This window comes from Musa acuminata, chromosome BXJ3-2, assembly GCF_036884655.1.
Source record: "Musa acuminata AAA Group cultivar baxijiao chromosome BXJ3-2, Cavendish_Baxijiao_AAA, whole genome shotgun sequence".
Taxonomy (NCBI): Eukaryota; Viridiplantae; Streptophyta; class Magnoliopsida; order Zingiberales; family Musaceae; genus Musa; species Musa acuminata.
The window spans coordinates 30808225-30826321 of NC_088350.1; the positions used below are offsets into that span (position 1 = coordinate 30808225).

An 18097-nucleotide genomic window follows, 5' to 3' on the forward strand; every position below is an offset into this window, starting at 1 on the left:
ATTTCCTTCTTCCAAACCTTGATGTTGATGGTGACACTCGATCTCATGACACCTTAACTATCATCTCTCCGTACCCCGTCTCTGGCTTCGCCCTGGGAAGGATCGCCGGATCGCAGCTCGTCTTCCTCCCCCCTCCTCCCCGATCTCGGCCTGCCCAAGCCCTAGATTTCTAGGGTTTGTTATAATCGAAGCGCGAATTTCTCACGCCTTCCTTGCTTTCTTTTCGTCTTAGTTGGGGAAGATGGTACGTCCGCTGTTCTTCTGTGCTCTCAATCGTGTTTTTTTGTCGTAGTAACATTAGATCTGTGGTGGATCGCCTTTGATTCCACTGGAGTGGTTCACGATTTGTTATTTGTTGCTTGGATCCCGTGCATCTTGTCGTTAAGAGTCTGAATTGTCTTGAGATCTGGGTTTCTAGTGGTGGCTGATGGTCGTTTATTTTTCTTTCTTCGTTGTTTTGGTGCCTGCGACTGCGATTGCAGCCTCTCAGACTAGATATCAAGGTATGTGCTACTGGTACTTGTGAAAACTTTAGTAGATATTACTTGGATCTTATGTTTGGGTTCAACCCTAGTGTCGAATTCATGTGGCATTTGATGGTTTTGTCTTAATTTATTCTTACGAGTGTCTGTACATCAGAGGAAACTTGCTCAAAGGTCAGAAAGGGTAAAATCGGTAGATCTGCATCCAACAGAACCATGGTAAGAGTGAAAGCCTTTTTGTACACACCCATCCGTAATAATTATGGACAAGGACAATGCAGGTTTTCTGCATGACGAATAATCCTGCATGGATTTTCTTGCTGCAGGATTCTTGCAAGTCTATATTCTGGAAGTGTCTGTATATGGAACTATCAAACACAGGCAAGTTTCTAATATGTTGGATTTGCATTGGTGTTTCTTTTTTGCAAAGTAATTTCAGTTAATTGCTTCCATCGAACATTCTTTCATTACTCCTTGGTGGGAATTTTACTTGCTTCACTATGTGAGCAGCTACCTTAATGGAAAATTTACATATGCAGAGTGTTACCAACATGCTTGTGGACTGTGATTATGTTATTTGCCTCCACCTTTCAAGATAATTTTTTTTCTAGATCCTTCGATGTGTATTATTTTTTGAATGATCTGGAAGTAGTTAGGGCATAACAAAATTTAAAGTACTCAACTGATCCTTTTAAGGCTGAATAGAGTAACGATGTCTTTGACAGTAAGAGCACAAACTAGCTCACACTAAAAAGATTCTTTCATAATCCAAAATGAGGTGTGCATATTCTATATGTTTAATTTTTAGATGTCATTTGGTGTTTGGTTTGACCTGATGAATTTTAATCAAGAAATCGTTGATTGCAGACTATGGTAAAATCTTTTGAGGTCACTGAGTTACCAGGTACACTGCTCTCAATTTGAGCATTTTCTCATTTCTGAAAGTAGGCCTAAATCCTGAAAATTTATGTGTTGAAATTTCAGTCCGATCAGCAAAATTTATAGCGCGGAAGCAGTGGGTTGTGGCTGGTGCAGATGATATGTTTATTCGTGTCTACAATTACAATACTATGGACAAAATTAAAGTATTTGAGGCACATACAGATTACATACGGTGTGTGGCTATACACCCAACACTTCCATATGTTTTGTCATCATCAGATGACATGCTGATAAAACTTTGGGACTGGGAGAAGGGTTGGATGTGTACCCAAATTTTTGAAGGACACTCTCACTATGTGATGCAAGTTGTCTTTAATCCAAAAGACACAAATACTTTTGCAAGTGCCTCCCTGGACCGCACAATAAAGGTGTTGCTTTAAAATCTTTGACATTGTAATATGAATTTTACTATGGTTCATCGAGTACCTCTGACTGTTTAATCTATTTTTTCCAGATATGGAATCTTGGTTCTCCAGATCCAAATTTTACTTTAGATGCTCATTCAAAAGGAGTAAATTGTGTTGATTATTTTACTGGTGGTGATAGGCCATATTTAATTACTGGTTCTGACGATCAAACTGCAAAGGTGTGGCTCATGCTCTGTTGTGGTTCTTGCCTCATGTTCTACTCCAAAGTTTTCTGCTAGTGAACTCTGTTGAATCAGGTCTGGGACTATCAAACCAAGAGTTGTGTTCAAACACTTGAAGGTCATACACACAATGTTTCAGCTGTCTGTTTTCATCCTGAGCTTCCAATAATACTAACAGGTTCAGAGGATGGAACTGTTAGAGTTTGGCATGCAACTACATATAGGTAATTTTATTCTTGAGATAAGTTTAAGCTGTATTAACTGTATGTGCATCTTAAGTTGTCTATTTGAAACAGTTTAATTCTTTTGATTCAAGCATCGTATACCCCATTATTGTTTGTGAGATTCAAGAATTGGTGTGACTAAAATGGCGGTCCAATGCATGAAGCTCCTGCTAGGGAGAGGGGGTCTATGAGGGTCAATGTACAGTCTTATCATGCAAGTGGATAATTGATTCCGTGACTTGTACTATTGGCAGCAAAGTCACAAAGGAGCAAGGGCAACCATAACTTGGTTCTGTTGCTTGCCCTCTGTTAAATGGTTGATATAACCTGTGTTTAAAAAATGTCAGTCTGTCTCTAGGACATCTATGTTAAACAAAAATTAAAGCTTTCTGTTAATTTTTAGCAGCAATGAATAAAGTTTATTAGTTAATGGTGCATAACTGACTGAATTGGTGCCTCTTTGAAGATCATCAAGATGAATTTGAAACATTTTTGTGCTTGTATTTACTATATCGCCTCTTTGAATTGGTGCCTCTTTGAAGATCATCAAGATGGTGAAAAAGATATATACTATCTTGTTAAAGCTAGGGAAATAAAGTGTAAGGATTTAGGTAATATTAGATGCATTAAAGACGAAAATCAAAGAATACTTGTTAATGATAACGAGATTAAGGAAAGGTGAATAAATTATTTTTTTATAAATTATTTAATGAATATTTCATATAGGACTTAGATTTAATAATAAATAATAGTAGTAAATTTAATAATCATAGATTTATTCGTAAAATTAGAACTAATGAAGTAAAAGACATTAAAAAGATAAAAATAGCTAAGAGTGTAGGACCTGATGGTAACTCTATTGAGGTATGAAAAAGTTAAAGGGACAAGGGAGTAGTTTAATTAACTAGCTTATTTAATAAAATCATGATATTCGAAAAGATACCTGATGAAGGGAGAAAGAGTTTTTTAGTGTTAATTTACAAAAATAAAAGTGACATACAAAATTGTTTAAATTATAGAGGAATTAAAATCATGAGCCATACTATGAAATTTTAGGAAAAAATAATTAAAAGTAGGATAAGGCTTGAAACAAATATCTCTGAAAATCAATTTGGCCTTATGCCTGAAAAATTAATCATAGAAGTTTTTTTTATTAAGATAATTAATGGAAAAGTATAGGGAGAAAAAGAAAGATTTGCATACAATTTTTATTAACTTAGAGAAAGCCTATGATAGTGTTTCTAGAGATTTATTATGGTGGGTTTTAGAAAAAAAAAGGGTGTATCCACTAATTATACTGATGTTATTAAATATATGTATGATATTGTAGCTATTAGTGTTAGAACTATAGTGTGTCTAATGAGTTTTCTATTAGCATAGGATTACACCAAGGATCCGTATTAAGTTCCTATTTTTTCACATTGATAATGGATGAACTTATTAGTCACGTACATTATAGACCTTCCTAGTGTATGTTATTTACTGATGATATTGTCTTAGTTGATGAGAGTCTAAGTGAAATTAATTATAAACTTGAGACATGGAGGCAAGCCTTAGAAACAAAAGGTTGTAGATTAAATAGAACTAAAACTGAATATATAAAATGTAATTTTAGTAAGTCTAGAAATAGATAAGAGAATATAGTTAAATTGGATGGATAAGAAGTTTCTTTAAGTAAAAGCCTTAGATATCTTGGATCAATTATTTAACAAGATGGAGAGATCGATGAATATATTATTCATAGAGTAAAAACATGATGGTTTAAATGATTAAGGGCGTCAGGAGTCTTATGTGATCATCGAATATCTTTGAGAGAATTTTATAAGACAATTATGAGATCAACAATACTTTATGGATAATAATGCTAGACAGTTAAGAAAAAAACATGTATAAAAAGTTTGTGCTGCCGAGATCAAAATGTTGAGATGGATGTTTAGAGTTATTAAGAAAGATAGAAAAAAAAATACTTTTATTCAAGAACAACTAGGTATTGCTTCGATAGAGGATAAGATGAGAGAAAATTATTTAAAATGGTATGAGCATATGCTGATGAGACCTCCGGATATTGTAGTCAGAAGAGGTGAAATAATTAATATTAGTGGTACGAGAAAAGATAGAGGAAGACCTAAAAAGATAATAATAAAAACTATAAATAAAAATTTAAATACTCCAAGCTTAACTAAACATATGATTTTTTACCAATCTCAATAACGGCAAAATATCCATATAGCTGACCCCAAATAGTTGGGACTTACAACTTTGTTGTTGTTGTATATACCATATCGCCTAATTATTTGGAGTCTCTTGAGGATCGCATTAGCATTTATATGTAAAATTAGGTTAAGGTCAAGCAAGAGAAGTCTGGACATGATGTTATTTTTCTCATACCATATTTCATGTTTGTTTCTTCATGTTTTTTTTGTCTTATTGAACACTTCTTTTTTGTTGTTTCCTTACAGCTAACCTAGAATATGTTCATTAAGCTGTCCTTGTAAACTATATTTCCTATATCAAACAGTAGTACTTCTAATCAGGAATTTCGGTGATGTAAGTTGTTATTTCATCTTGAACTTTTGAAACATGTAACGATGCCATTTATACATGCCCTTCTGGGGTGGACTCTTGATTTGCTACTTTGAATTTAATTATTTGTTATTAGCTTTTTTGCATTATGATATGTATTTCTGTGATACTGAGAATGCTTGGATTTTGTTTATGATTGGTCATCAAAATGGATTGATTTTGTATTTAAGATGGTGCAGATAGGTTTGGATCTGGGGAAGTGGAGGTATTGGGTGTTTTAGGTTTACAATGATCGTTTGTTATTCAAACCATAAAACAACTTCTATGAGTCTCCAAGGGCAAGACTTGTGATAATGAAAATCTAATCGGATATGTTATGTTGCGGTAGTTGGAATATTGAGAAGTTAGAACCACATTATCATTTTCCAATTAAGACAACCAATATTTTATGATGTTTCTTTTAGCAATTCAAGCCTAGATACTTGTACTTTTGTGGCGGATTTGGGCATTATTTGTCTTTTTGGTACTTTGCATTTTGCAATGCACTCTATTAGCTTTTTAATGTGGCTGTTCAACATATATTCTTTTGCCCAATCTTTTAAAATGTATGCAGGTGCTTCAGGTATCAAAGAAGGCATATGTGGGTGCTTGTGCAAAACGATTAAGTACATCTAGAAAACAGTTAAAAAATAATAAGTAGAACATATTGCGCCATTTTCAACTGACATACCTATGGGATGATTTTTATAAATTTTTAAAGTTACTTGAGTGATGAGTTATAAGAAACATATAATATGCAGCTATAGAAGTGGTCTTTTAGACTGTTAGACTGTCTTTTTAACATCTAGACCATGGTTCTTTATTGCATGCAACACATTGATAATTCATCCGAAGGTATAGACCCCTGAGAAGGGTTTGTAATATTTTCAGTCTCATTTGTAATTGATCAATTGGTTCTGATTAAGGGCAAGTGATATGGGTGGGCTGGAATTTGTTGCCTAACGACTGTTAGATGGCATAAGCAGTAAAGACTTTTCATATAATGTACAAATTTAAGTGGCCTATTACAAGTAACTTGGGTGTATGGCTCATACTAGTTGCTAGTAGGTTCATTAAATTAAGGCACAAATTATTGTGAGGCAATGATGTAACTATGGAAATGGTTCATTGGTCATTATTTTCTTACTTGCACAAGTCTCTTGCTGCCATTTTTTGATTGGTTATGTTGAAAAGAAGACAAACTGCTTAATTGGCAACAGGATCCAACTATTGTGCATTCAATATTTGTGTTATTTGCTTTGTGTTGTCTTTTAATGTATACCTGGATACAGTGGTGCTCAGTTGCCAAATCCGATCTAGATGTTTTAATTTGTATAATATACATTCGCAAAGATGCAGTTTATTGTTAATCCATATTCATTCTAACGTGTTCTGTGGCAAGCTTGGATTTTGTTCTTTTATTTAATCAGGGTCTTTGTTTCTATACTTTCACAGACTTGAAAATACACTAAATTATGGTCTGGAACGAGTTTGGGCTGTAGGATATATTAAGGGATCAAGAAGGTATGGACAAGCCCTTTTTGACTCCTTTTCTGTTTCCTGTGCATCATGTTAGAGATGTTTTTGGTACAACATCATTTGTCAATTGACAATATGGACATTTATTATTTTATTTTATAAAACCCATTAAATCTAAGTTCTAAAAAGCGATAATTGGTTTATTAAAAAAATCTCAAAAGTTGCTTTGGAAAATGTTGTGGTCAGCTCTTGATGACTATTGTGCATGGATGGCTCTTTGTCAGGGTTGTAATAGGATATGATGAAGGAACCATTATGGTGAAGATTGGCCGTGAAGTACCAGTTGCTAGCATGGACAGTAGTGGAAAAATCATTTGGGCAAAGCACAATGAGATTCAAACAGTTAACATCAAGACAGTCGGAGCTGATTTCGAGGTTAGGTAGCTCTAGCCCACTATGAAGAAGCATGCAATAAACTTCTGAATATCATGAAGGTTATGGAATTTTTTTTGTCCTCAGGTTACAGATGGTGAAAGATTACCTTTAGCTGTGAAGGAGTTAGGAAGCTGTGATCTCTATCCACAAGTATGTTTAGCTAAAAGCAATATTAATATGATTATTTCTTTAATTTTACTTTACCAATTAGCGGTTTCAGATGATGAAGCACTGCAAAATTACAATTATTCCAAAGAAATATAGAAGATCAAAATTTTTTGAAGTCTTTTGTGGCAAAGCTATTTACACAAGTAACGCTAGCATATACCTTTAAAAGAACCTGTTATATTTGGTTGCTGATATTTACTTTCTGGTTTTATAGCTGTAAACAAGTTGTTTATGATTTCAAAAAATTATGTTTTTGTGTTGTCATTTAAACCTCAAGGCTTGACAATTTATTTTGTAAGAGGACTTACTTCTCTCGATGTATTTCAGACAAAGGATTATGTCTAATTCCAATTTTAATGGATGTCTCTGAAGAGACGTCAAAGGATTGTGTCGCAAACTGTTCTATGCTTGTCTGTCTTTGGGTGCACACCATATCATGTTGCACCATTGCATGACTCTGGTTCAGAGCCAATGTCGCTGATGCATAGGCACATGCTATATGCTAATCATTTAGTGCTTCTTTGCTTCCTCAACACTTTTTCATTTTTTTCTTGTGTTCTAAATTATCTCTCTCACATTGGCTTTGAGATTGTTTTGTGCCTTTTAGATTGATTATAAAACAGAGTAAAGATAGAATCTTAGGAATTTAGGGAATAATATATGCAAGAAGTCAGTGCCTCTGATATAAATGTGTTGAGATAGATGTGTCAAACTACTGGGATAAGTAAATAAGAAAATGTTTAGAATCAACATGCAGAAAATGCTAGCATAACTGATATGAGAATGTTGAAGTCAATAAAATGTTTTTGCTTCAACAACATTGATATAAGATAAAATTAAAGACCTATAGGTTTTTGTGATTAGACAATGTAGTTGATTAGGATTTATGATGTAAGGAGAAATGGAGAGAGACCTAAGTAGACTTTCTTAGAAACAATATGAAGAGTTTCTTTGCTTCTGATTTAATTGAACAGTTCAGTGGTGGGAAAAGATTTATGTAGTTGACTCTAAATAGATGGGATATTATGACTTGTTGTGGATGTTGTTATGTTCATTCTTGATAAAAAGGGATGGTTTCAGTTAAGGATAAATTTAGGGAAAATCATTTAATGTCGTCTGGATATGCACAAAGGATTGATCCAATTAGAAGATTTAAGTTGGACCACTGGTCAAGGAGTGGTAGATGAAGGGCCTAAGAAAATTTATTAAAAACCATAAAAAAATTGATGGTTGTCATCTGGCTAGTGACATTCTCTTCCATAGATGTCAGTTATATGAGATCAGATATCTAACATGTAGAGGAAGTTTACTTTAGTTTTTCAGTTGTAGCACTTGTTCGTAAAGGTAAATTGGTGTAGCTGTGTGCTTGTGTGCACACTTGTATTTTTGGGCCGTGTAGGATAGGTGCTGCTAGTTGGTTGGTCTATGGGTATGTTATGAGATGGAACCATGATTCAATATCTCCATGCTGGACAACATATATCAGTCTGCATTGTCAAGGGATGAGGAGGAGGAGAAGTAGATGAGGAGGATAAAGAGGAAGAGACAGGGGAGGAAGAGAAATACGACAGCAAGGCAAGGGGGGCACCAAACGTTAGCTGGCAGCAGCAGCAAGCAACAGCTAGAGAGAGAGAGAGAGAGAGAGCTGTCACTATCAAAATTTAAGAAAAATAATTTCGAACCAGTATCGATTCTGAGTCAGACTGGTCCAACCAGAACTATTACCTTGGATGGAATCCCCACTGGGCATTATTCGTCTCGTAGGCCTCTAAGCTGTCTGATCATGCACTTACAATTTATGCTGATACATGCTATACATTGCTTTATCTACTGGCACCTAAATCCTTGCTTTAGGTAACTAACACAGGAAATGTAAAACTTCTGCATTGACTGTCCCCAATGGCTTCCATGGCAAATGTAATAACTTTCAATATGCTTCCTGTGGCTTCCCTACGATTTTGACTAATTAATATGTATTTCACCAAGGAGGTAAAACTTTTGAGTTGTGGCTCAGCAATTATAAAATTTCTCTCGCCACTGATTAATATTGATAATGTGTTGGGGGCAAACTAATAATAATATTTTAGTCAAATGCTTAGATTTGGTGAAGAGATGCTTTCTATCAGAAAATCTGCTTTTGGAATTGCTTAAAGAAGTTGATGTAGCATGTTTATCCTTTTAGTTATTAGTGTTGGATTTTCTGCTTTCCATTAGTATGCATTATACATAGTTCTCATTCCTTTCTTTGCCCAGAGTTTGAAGCACAATCCAAATGGAAGATTTGTCGTTGTTTGTGGAGATGGAGAATACATTATATATACTGCCTTAGCATGGAGGAATAGATCATTTGGATCTGCTCTGGAGTTTGTCTGGTCAACTGATGGAGAGTATGCAATCAGGGAAAGTACATCAAAAATTAAGATCTTCAGTAAAACCTTTCAGGTTTGCCTTTTATCTTCACTTATCTATTTGCGTTCTGGAAGTCTGTGTTATGGATGTATTTACTTGCTTGGATTTGTCTCTCCATGAAAAATCAAGAATATACTGATATAAAGTAATAATGTGATATGAACCAAGATGCTTCATTAACCTACTATATGATTTCCTATATGCTGAAATAGGTGGAAAATCATCTTTTTCATGATGTTGATTCATAGTCTTTTTCTACAGAAATGGATTTGCATGTGTTCAATAATTATTCTTATCTCATGATGGAGCATGCTATATAGGTTACAACCACTAGAAAACTTTAGTGAACTATGAACATTTATTCCTGACTTTTGGATGTTCTGGGATCTTTCAGGAGAGAAAAAGTATTAGGCCAACATTTTCCACAGAGCATATTTTTGGTGGAACACTGTTAGCTATGTGCTCCAGTGACTTCATTTGTTTTTATGATTGGGCCGAGTGCAGATTAATACGCCGGATTGATGTCAGTGTTAAAGTAAGTTCATGATTGCCCTTGTAGTATTTTTCTAGGACATGATAGCTCCCTGTAAAAATTTTTTCTTTTGTGTTGCAGAATCTCTATTGGGCTGATAGTGGTGACCTACTGGTCATTGCTAGTGATACTTCCTTCTATATTCTTAAGTACAATGTAAGTTGTTCTATTTATATTTATCCTTCTGCAAATATGTTGTATACAAATAGTGCTTAGTGATTTACTCTTCCTGCAAACTTGCTTTCAATTTTTTTGCATTTTCATGTTCATTTGTGTTGCTTTTCTTGCAGAGAGATGTTGTTTCCTCTTACCTAGAAAATGGAAAACCAGTAGATGACCAAGGTGTTGAAGATGCATTTGAGCTTCTTCATGAAGTAAATGAGCGGGTTAGAACTGGGATATGGGTTGGTGACTGTTTCATTTATAATAATTCTTCTTCACGGCTAAATTATTGTGTTGGTGGAGAGGTAAACTTATTCAGAATCCCTGATTTTATTCAGTTGCATATGGTAGTATTCTTTGTGTTATGCAATTATTGGTTTGTTGAGTTCAGGTGACCACCATGTTCCACTTGGATCGGCCTATGTACTTGCTAGGATATCTTGCTAGTCAAAGTCGGGTGTATCTTATTGACAAGGAGTTCAAGTTAGTTGGCATAACAGTTGCTCTGTGAATCTTCCCTCATTTTTCATTGACGATTTTCATCTGGGTAATATTTATTTTTTTTCAGTGTCATGGGTTACACCTTACTCCTCAGCTTGATTGAGTACAAGACACTTGTGATGCGTGGGGACTTGGAACGTGCTAGTGAAGTTTTGCCATCAATTCCGAAGGAACATCATAATAGGTACATGTTTTTCTTCAAAAGAATTTGTTCAATATTTGCTAGACCATATATAGATAAGACACATAATTTTGTTTATGAAGTATAGTTGTTAGTTGAATTCAGTCCAAGTATACTCTGCATAACAAATGCCAAGACTACATGTGTACGGTTTGTGTGATCTAACACCTGCTTCCCATGATTTTGGGACTGGATGTATTTTTTTGCATGCAATTATGTTTACCTAGTCTTAAATGTAGAATACTTCTGTCTGTTTAAATATCCTGCTATTGTTTTTCGTTTGTCATTGACTGTTGGAAATTTAATTTGCTAGTGTGGCTCATTTCCTGGAATCTCGGGGCATGCTAGAGGATGCTCTTGAAGTAGCAACAGACCCTGATTACAGATTTGACCTAGCAGTTCAGCTTGGTAGATTGGAAATTGCAAAGGTACACTTCATGATCATGTAACTGAATGATGGTTGTAACACTCTCTCTTTTTTGTTTTAGCTCTATCTTTGAGTGATATATCTCCTTCTAGTCCTGTCTTTTCCTTTTCCATTTGAGGATAGAAGTTTCCTCTGTAGGCGATTGCTACGGAAGTACAAAGTGAATCAAAGTGGAAGCAACTAGGAGAGTTGGCTATGTCTACCGGGAAGGTATATTTGAAAACTTTATAATATTGGCTATTTCCGGCTATTATTAGGACAATTGTTGTATGCAGATAAGTTGATTCATTGTTTTGTTGTTTTATGCTCTCATAACTACTTATTCATTTGTAAATTATTCAGATACACTCACATTGAAATTTTAGGAACATTTATTAAGTATGATATTATATCAGTTGTCACACGCCTTGCTCAAGTCCTGAGATGCATAGAAGAAATTGTCATTTAAAGAAGGCTGTAGGTGCCGACCTTAGATTAAATTGCCTTTAGCACCATTAGTTTCAGCCAGGAATTGGCACAGCACACCATCAGCATGGCATGAAAAATTTCTTTGCCAACATAAGTTTGCTGACAAATCCAAAAAGAAAAAAAAAAGATCAACAAAAACTGGTGACAGTAAAAGAGATACTTCTTTTCTCTGGTTTCCCATCTTTTTTGGTTGTCCCTCCTCCCCAACATTGGCAACATAGTACGGGCACAAGTGGCAAGAAATATCAAGTTGAGGCATGGTAACAGCAAGTCGAGAGAACCCAAAAATAATAGGAAGTTATGGTTGATGTGTTAGTCTCTTCCAGTTAAAGGTCAAAATCTTAGTTTAGCCCATGAATGACTGACTCAGCTTAGTACTGAGTCCCCTTGTTTCAGGTCTCAATACCAGACAAGTTTAGGATAATTTGGACAATATGTTGAAAAGTTGTTGAACTCTATCGTCTTGTTGGTTGTAGCTAATTCAATACTGTTGATCTTCTACTGCTTTCTGTAGAGGACAATATTAAAGTTTTTATTGGTCTTGAACCTTCCTTGTTTTAGTCTCATATTCTGAAGGATATAGTCATTTGGAGCATATTAATTTTAGAGGAAAATTAACCCTAGAAATTAGCTTGTTGAACTGAAACATCCTGTTACATGGTTATCACTTATTTTGACATATTTCAATTCTTGTCACGCAGTTGGAGATGGCTGAGCAATGCCTGTCACAGGCTATGGATTTGAGTGGCTTATTGCTTCTTTACTCAGCTCTTGGTGATGCTGAAGGGATAAATAAACTTGCATCTCTTGCAAAAGACCAAGGAAAAAATAATGTTGCCTTTCTTTGTCTATTCATGCTAGGTAAATTGGAGGATTGCCTTCAGTTATTGGTGGAGAGGTACTTTTTTCTTTTGCGTGATATAGCCCATACCCTTCGATGATTATGTTATGTTGTATGGAATTTTATGAACTGCATTATTAATTTATTATACCTGGCAGTAACCGTATTCCAGAAGCTGCACTAATGGCAAGGTCTTATCTTCCAAGCAAAGTCTCAGATATTGTGTCAATTTGGAAAAAGGATCTCAACAAGGCACACTTCTTTTCTTTTCTTTGCTAATTGTTTTCTAAATTACATGTTTTGGTTCTAATATCACAACAAGAGTTGGAGATCTTTTATTCTGAATTGTCAAAATGGACTGGACCATTCACTTGACTGATCACTTTTTGTAAAGGTCAATCCAAAAGCTGCAGAGTCTTTGGCTGATCCTGAAGAGTATCCTAATCTTTTTGAAGACTGGCAGATTGCTCTGGCTGTTGAATCGAATGTTGCTGATAAAAGGTCCTTGTCATATCTTCTCTTATTTAGATTTTGCAAAGTGCTCTTTTGCAAAACTGAAGTACTCGATTATTGACTAATTTGCTAAAACAAGGACAATCGTTCTTCATATGGGTGTATTGAGCTAATATGAGTTTGCATATGATTAGATAGGGACAAAGTTATCTATGAACTATGATTTTCTAGATGATATTTAGATTTGGTAGGAGGCCAGTTATGTAACTTCTTTTCTCATCCGCAACGAGGCTGATAATTTAACTTCTAATGGCTTTTCTTTGTTTGAAGTATCCTTTGTCAGGATATGCACAATTAATTTTATTTGGTATTCATGCTGATTGTGTTGTTTCATTTCAAAGGAGTTTACTTGTTTACATGTTGTATTTAGAAATTCTATTATGCTAGAGTCTATTGGACATGAGTCTAACCCTTGTTTATGTTGTCATTGTCACTTACTTTGAAACTGTAATTAAGTGGACTGTGGATGTCATAATAAGATGCTTGGTCTTCACTGACTTGTGTAGGTTTATTTTCTTGTAGAGGTATTTGCACATACAGAAGCAAACAAATAGAAACACATGCTTACATTTTCTCATGAAGGTCATTAATTGGTCATATTTATGAGGAAGATATATATTATTTAAACCTTTAATTGCCAATTCATCATAAGGTAATTTGTGGGCTTCATCCCTTTGTAAACTATAAAAATAGTTCTCAAAGAGGGAATTACATCTGATGATGCTTGACATAGGAAGGTTTTAGGAATTCCTGATTATCATGAATATGTGAGAAACTTCTGTATCTAGGTTTCAAATTATACTGTTTAATCAATTAGTTGTTCTTATGTATGCAGAAAATCAAATTCGTTTGATGAATGTCTCTTTTTCATTATTTGATGGTATCCATGCAAGTTGATATATGTGTCAACACTAGGTGCTTAATTCATTATATTCATTGTCATTTAATTAGTTAGTTATTTATCATATATGCATCAAATCAAATTAGTTTGGTAAAATCATGTCTCCTTTTCACGATTTAATGGTATCTACGCAAATGAAATGTGGCAACAGCAGGTGCTGGTATCCATTATATTCACTGTCCTATCTGCATGAAAAGATGGCAATGAGTGCTTTGGTGGCAGCTGGAAGCTTAGATGGATGTGATTAAAAATAAAAAATTGATGATTCTATTATACTTTTGTTTTGAAATTGGAACTAGCAATGTGGATCTTGTGGGTTAATACTGCAGTACACTTTTCCAATTATGTTCACTTGGATTTCTGGAGATAGACATTTGAGCATTAATTATATGAACTGCACAATGTTGATGCTATGGTTCTGGTGTTTTTATTTGGTTAATTTTGAATGTTTCTGCAGTTGTGTTTCATTTGCTTAAGAATTAAAACTAATTAATAATAACAAAAGTTATTGTCAAAAGCAGGGGTACATATCCTCCTGCTGAGGAATATTTACACCATACTGAAAAGTCAAATATCAGTCTTGTGGAAGCTCTAAAAAGCATGCAAGTTGATGATGATGCCCTGCCACTGGAAAATGGTGATTCTGGCCACGAGGTATATAGTGCTTTCGATTTTAAAACTTTTTTGCAAGAGCAAATTGTTTCTCGTGGAAGTTAAAGTAGAGCATTGTGCATGAAAGGCTGACATAGGTTTTGATTGACCCAAGATTTTTATTTGGAGCAGCCAAACATTAAAAAAAGTATGATACATCATGTTCTTTGTATTAGCCTCAGGCAGATCATATCAAAACTGGTCAGAGTAATAGTGGGGGCTGCTGTTGGCCAAAAAAGTAAGCTTGTTAAGGTCAACAAAGTGAGTGGCAACTGCTAAGAGGATTATCAACTGAACACCTTACTGTTATGCAAGATTTTTTTAAGGAACATTAAAGAAAATTTAATTACTATTAGGGATCCAGACAAAACAGATACATTATCTTTTCTTGACTTGAACTTGTGTAAAACACTATTTACTAAAACCATCTTATTCCTATCAACACTATGTAGATAGCCAAACCCGATATCAATAAATTATTTCGTTGTTGCCAGTAACCAACTCATACGCTTCGGATGCTCAAAGTTTTGGAGCTAAAAACAGAACTCATGAGAAACTGAAAATTGTGTTCTTTTTTTCTGAGTCATGTACTTGAATTTCATCTGTCTTGTTCTTGGGTTGTTTGATTTGTGCTCTTTGCAAAGCCAACCCATGCTTTACATTATTCAGTGGTGAACAATTTGCAGGCAATGGAAGAGATTGGAGTAGACGATGGTCAAGAGGAAGCTGTTGAAGTTGATGTAGATTATTCGACCGATAGTGCTGTCCTTGTCAATGGAAATGAGGGTGAGGAACAGTGGGGTATGAACAATGAAGGAACTCCATCAGCCTAAACACATTGGTTGGGCAAGTGTAAATCCAAATTTTGTGTCTGGTGATTAATTGTTTTCCCATCAACTCCCACATTTGTCCCGAAATATTCCAAGTGCTTCTGGTATAAAAGAAAAGCAGGTGTTTCTGACCTGAAGCATTGGACTACATCCTCTACCAAATTAAATGACTAGAAGACCACATTGTAGGGACCACATTTCCATTTGATTCCTTCCATATTGTTAATGGTGGCTGCAAAAATTTATCTTGTAAAATGCTTTGTTGTTAGCTAGTCAAAGATTAGTTTCCCCTCTTTTCTTAGATACATGGTTGAAAACATGTTTGGGCTTGTTTTCTTATTTGCCTGCGGATGGCAATAGCTCCCACTAGTAACTCCATTCAGACTTCGTTACTGATTGTGTCAAAGGTTTTTATGAGTTTTGTATCGTGCTCTTCTATGGATTTGAAGTATGGGAACCGTTCTTATAAAATATGGGAATTATATTTTTTTTGTTTTTCTTATATTTCCATAGGCTGACTAATTCTGTTACTGACTCTCCCTCTCTCTTTCTTTGTGCTGATTTTGCAGTGCTAACTTCCCATGAATAGCAACTTTGACAGGAGGGGATTCAAATATTGAAGTCATCACTCGGGTAAGTTGAAATCACATCCTCAGAAGAGAAGCAATGAAGTTAATATTTTCCTCAGATGCATTTCTCAATATACTGCAGAACAAAAATACATCGGATGCTAACTCATTACATATTAGCATGCTGCAAATAACCTCCATTGTTGCAACTTCACATGCAAACACTACACGTTTTTTTTTTTCTTTTACTAATATTGTGCATCTGCTAAGAATCATGGGGGGTTTAATTATGGTAACTAGTAAAACTTCATTTATGGTAGTGAATGTCTCAAGCTTCATTGAGCACAATATTGAACTTCCGACACAGTTGCTTTTTTTTCTTCTTTTATACTGCCAATGAATGAATCCCCTTGCTGCATAATCTGATCCAGAAAGAGAATTTAGCATTTTTCTTCAGTATGCTTTGTGATTGACCACAGCTTGTAATGTCTGTTTACAGTAATGATCAGGTTCTAGGAGGAAAATTTTGGTGGCTCTATTATCCTGCAGCCTTGAGTTTTCTTCCTTGTGATCTCTGACCTTCCAGAATCATCAATTGGTATATGCAGATTCATGAAATGGCGTAAAGCCACAAGTTGCTTGTGCACTTGATTCCTAAAGAACAGGTTCGATGAGCTGTCCTTGGTTTCTCCGGCCATCCTTTCTGCATAGCCTATCAGACTACTTTAATTCAGCTATTGTGTTCGATTATGTCATTTTTAAATGTTTGTTATTGTTTATTGAAAAAGAAAATTCTTGAAAACAGTATTATGACCGAGTTGGTTTTCTTTTTATTATCAAATGAAGAGCATAATCACTTGATGATCTTTTTATCATTCTCCTAATTTTCATCATTAGCATTTCATCCGTAATCAACTTAGCATGATCGGTCCAAGTTGTAGGTGACTAATAAATTTTGTAATATCTGCTAACAAAAAACAAAGTGAATATTCTGTATTAATAACAATCAGAGTTGATGTTGATAAACTGCAGTCTGGGACGATAAGGGTTTTTGATGATGTTAATTGCATATGTAACATTCCTCCAAATATTTTTATTATTTATATTTAAATATTTTTTTAAAAAAAATTAATCACCACTGACTAATTTATGAAGAATATTTCAATCAGGTTCCAACAACATTATATTATTGATTAACTAATGAGAGTTAATTACGAGGACATGTTTATAATTTTCAGATTCTTTGCAAACTTTCTTGCTTTCATTAATTTGCACACAACTGCAACGGTAGTGTCTTTTGTGGTCGTCCATCCGAAAGACTGGCTTGGCTGCATGAGGGAGGTTGTGATCGAGAACGTAATGAGTAGAAGAAATAGAGCAGTGAAGGTTAGCGGTTGTCTCTTTCCCAGCCAATTGGCATCGAGAGACGTACGTGCCGCCCTTAAGCTAACAATGCTCTCGTGCAGTACACGGATCGATTGGGAGACGGTACAGGTTCATCTCATTCCCCGTGTATTCTAGACTAATGATTTGTTGCGTTTGATCCACTGTTTCAAGTACGATGCTAAGAGTGAGTTCAACGGTGGCTGGATTCGGCATGGTGGATTTGCTTACAGTGTCTCTTGTTCTCTACTCCCTTAACTGAAATACACATATGTGTGGGTTCCTCGAGCGTGGACACATCTTACCGACAAAAGATTCCTGTCAAAAGAGAAATCCATCTCCCCAGTGGACCTCTTAATGCAGTTAACCCAACTAGTCATGGATGATAGTTGATTGCTGACTATTTAATATCCAATTTCTTCCCGCATAATGTTCCTCGCTCGTTATATTGTAACATCGAATGGGCTTTGGGGTTTTCGAGTTTTATGTGCCTCTAAACAAAAGTCTTTAATATTATTCTACCCAAGCAGGTTCACATGTTAAATCTACTTTAATTGGAAGAAGAATTCACCTTTCAAGGCCTAATTCCATTTGCACGCCATACATAATCATGTTGGATCAGTCACATAAAAATATAAGAACAGAAAGAAACATACGATTCATTAGAATGGACCTAAATGTCCAGCGGACATGACCTTGATTTAGATCACCGTTGACTGATCCAAAATGATTCATCCCTCACCCATCTTAACATAAATAAAAAAGGAATAGAATCTCAATACTTTCGATCTTGTCTTTTTTTCCTTATCCTTTGTGTACACTTACTATATATCATCCTCATTTTCTAC

General features: G+C 35.0%; 1 protein-coding gene across 7 annotated transcripts; it reads left to right on the top strand.

The window, feature by feature from the left end:
- On the top strand, positions 1-16741 carry LOC103975426 (coatomer subunit beta'-1). 7 transcript variants are annotated; one of them, XM_009390388.3, is made up of 26 exons: positions 1-244; positions 483-503; positions 640-701; positions 809-863; positions 1350-1386; positions 1467-1792; positions 1879-2010; positions 2089-2237; positions 6255-6323; positions 6563-6713; positions 6798-6863; positions 9135-9323; positions 9685-9825; positions 9904-9978; positions 10113-10289; positions 10376-10467; positions 10553-10669; positions 10980-11094; positions 11232-11303; positions 12263-12459; positions 12561-12654; positions 12797-12903; positions 14338-14470; positions 15154-15268; positions 15867-15930; positions 16366-16741. In XM_009390388.3, exons 1-25 carry the CDS (start codon positions 242-244, stop codon positions 15884-15886), a joined length of 2715 nt encoding a protein of 904 aa, XP_009388663.1. In that variant the 5' UTR covers positions 1-241; the 3' UTR covers positions 15887-15930; positions 16366-16741. The 7 variants fall into 7 exon arrangements, 4 of the variants coding, with proteins under 4 accessions (XP_009388663.1, XP_009388665.1, XP_064995292.1 ...); XM_009390390.3 differs by having other exon boundaries at positions 15154-15253; XM_065139220.1 differs by having other exon boundaries at positions 16475-16612.
- Positions 16742-18097: the final 1356 nt, after the last annotated feature.

Bases quoted from the DNA above. Each gene is read 5' to 3' on its own strand.
- LOC103975426 (XM_009390388.3), top strand. The intron at 702-808 runs GTAAGAGTGAAA...TTCTTGCTGCAG, and splicing joins CTGCATCCAACAGAACCATG to GATTCTTGCAAGTCTATATT. The intron at 12,655-12,796 runs GCACACTTCTTT...CTTTTTGTAAAG, and splicing joins GGAAAAAGGATCTCAACAAG to GTCAATCCAAAAGCTGCAGA.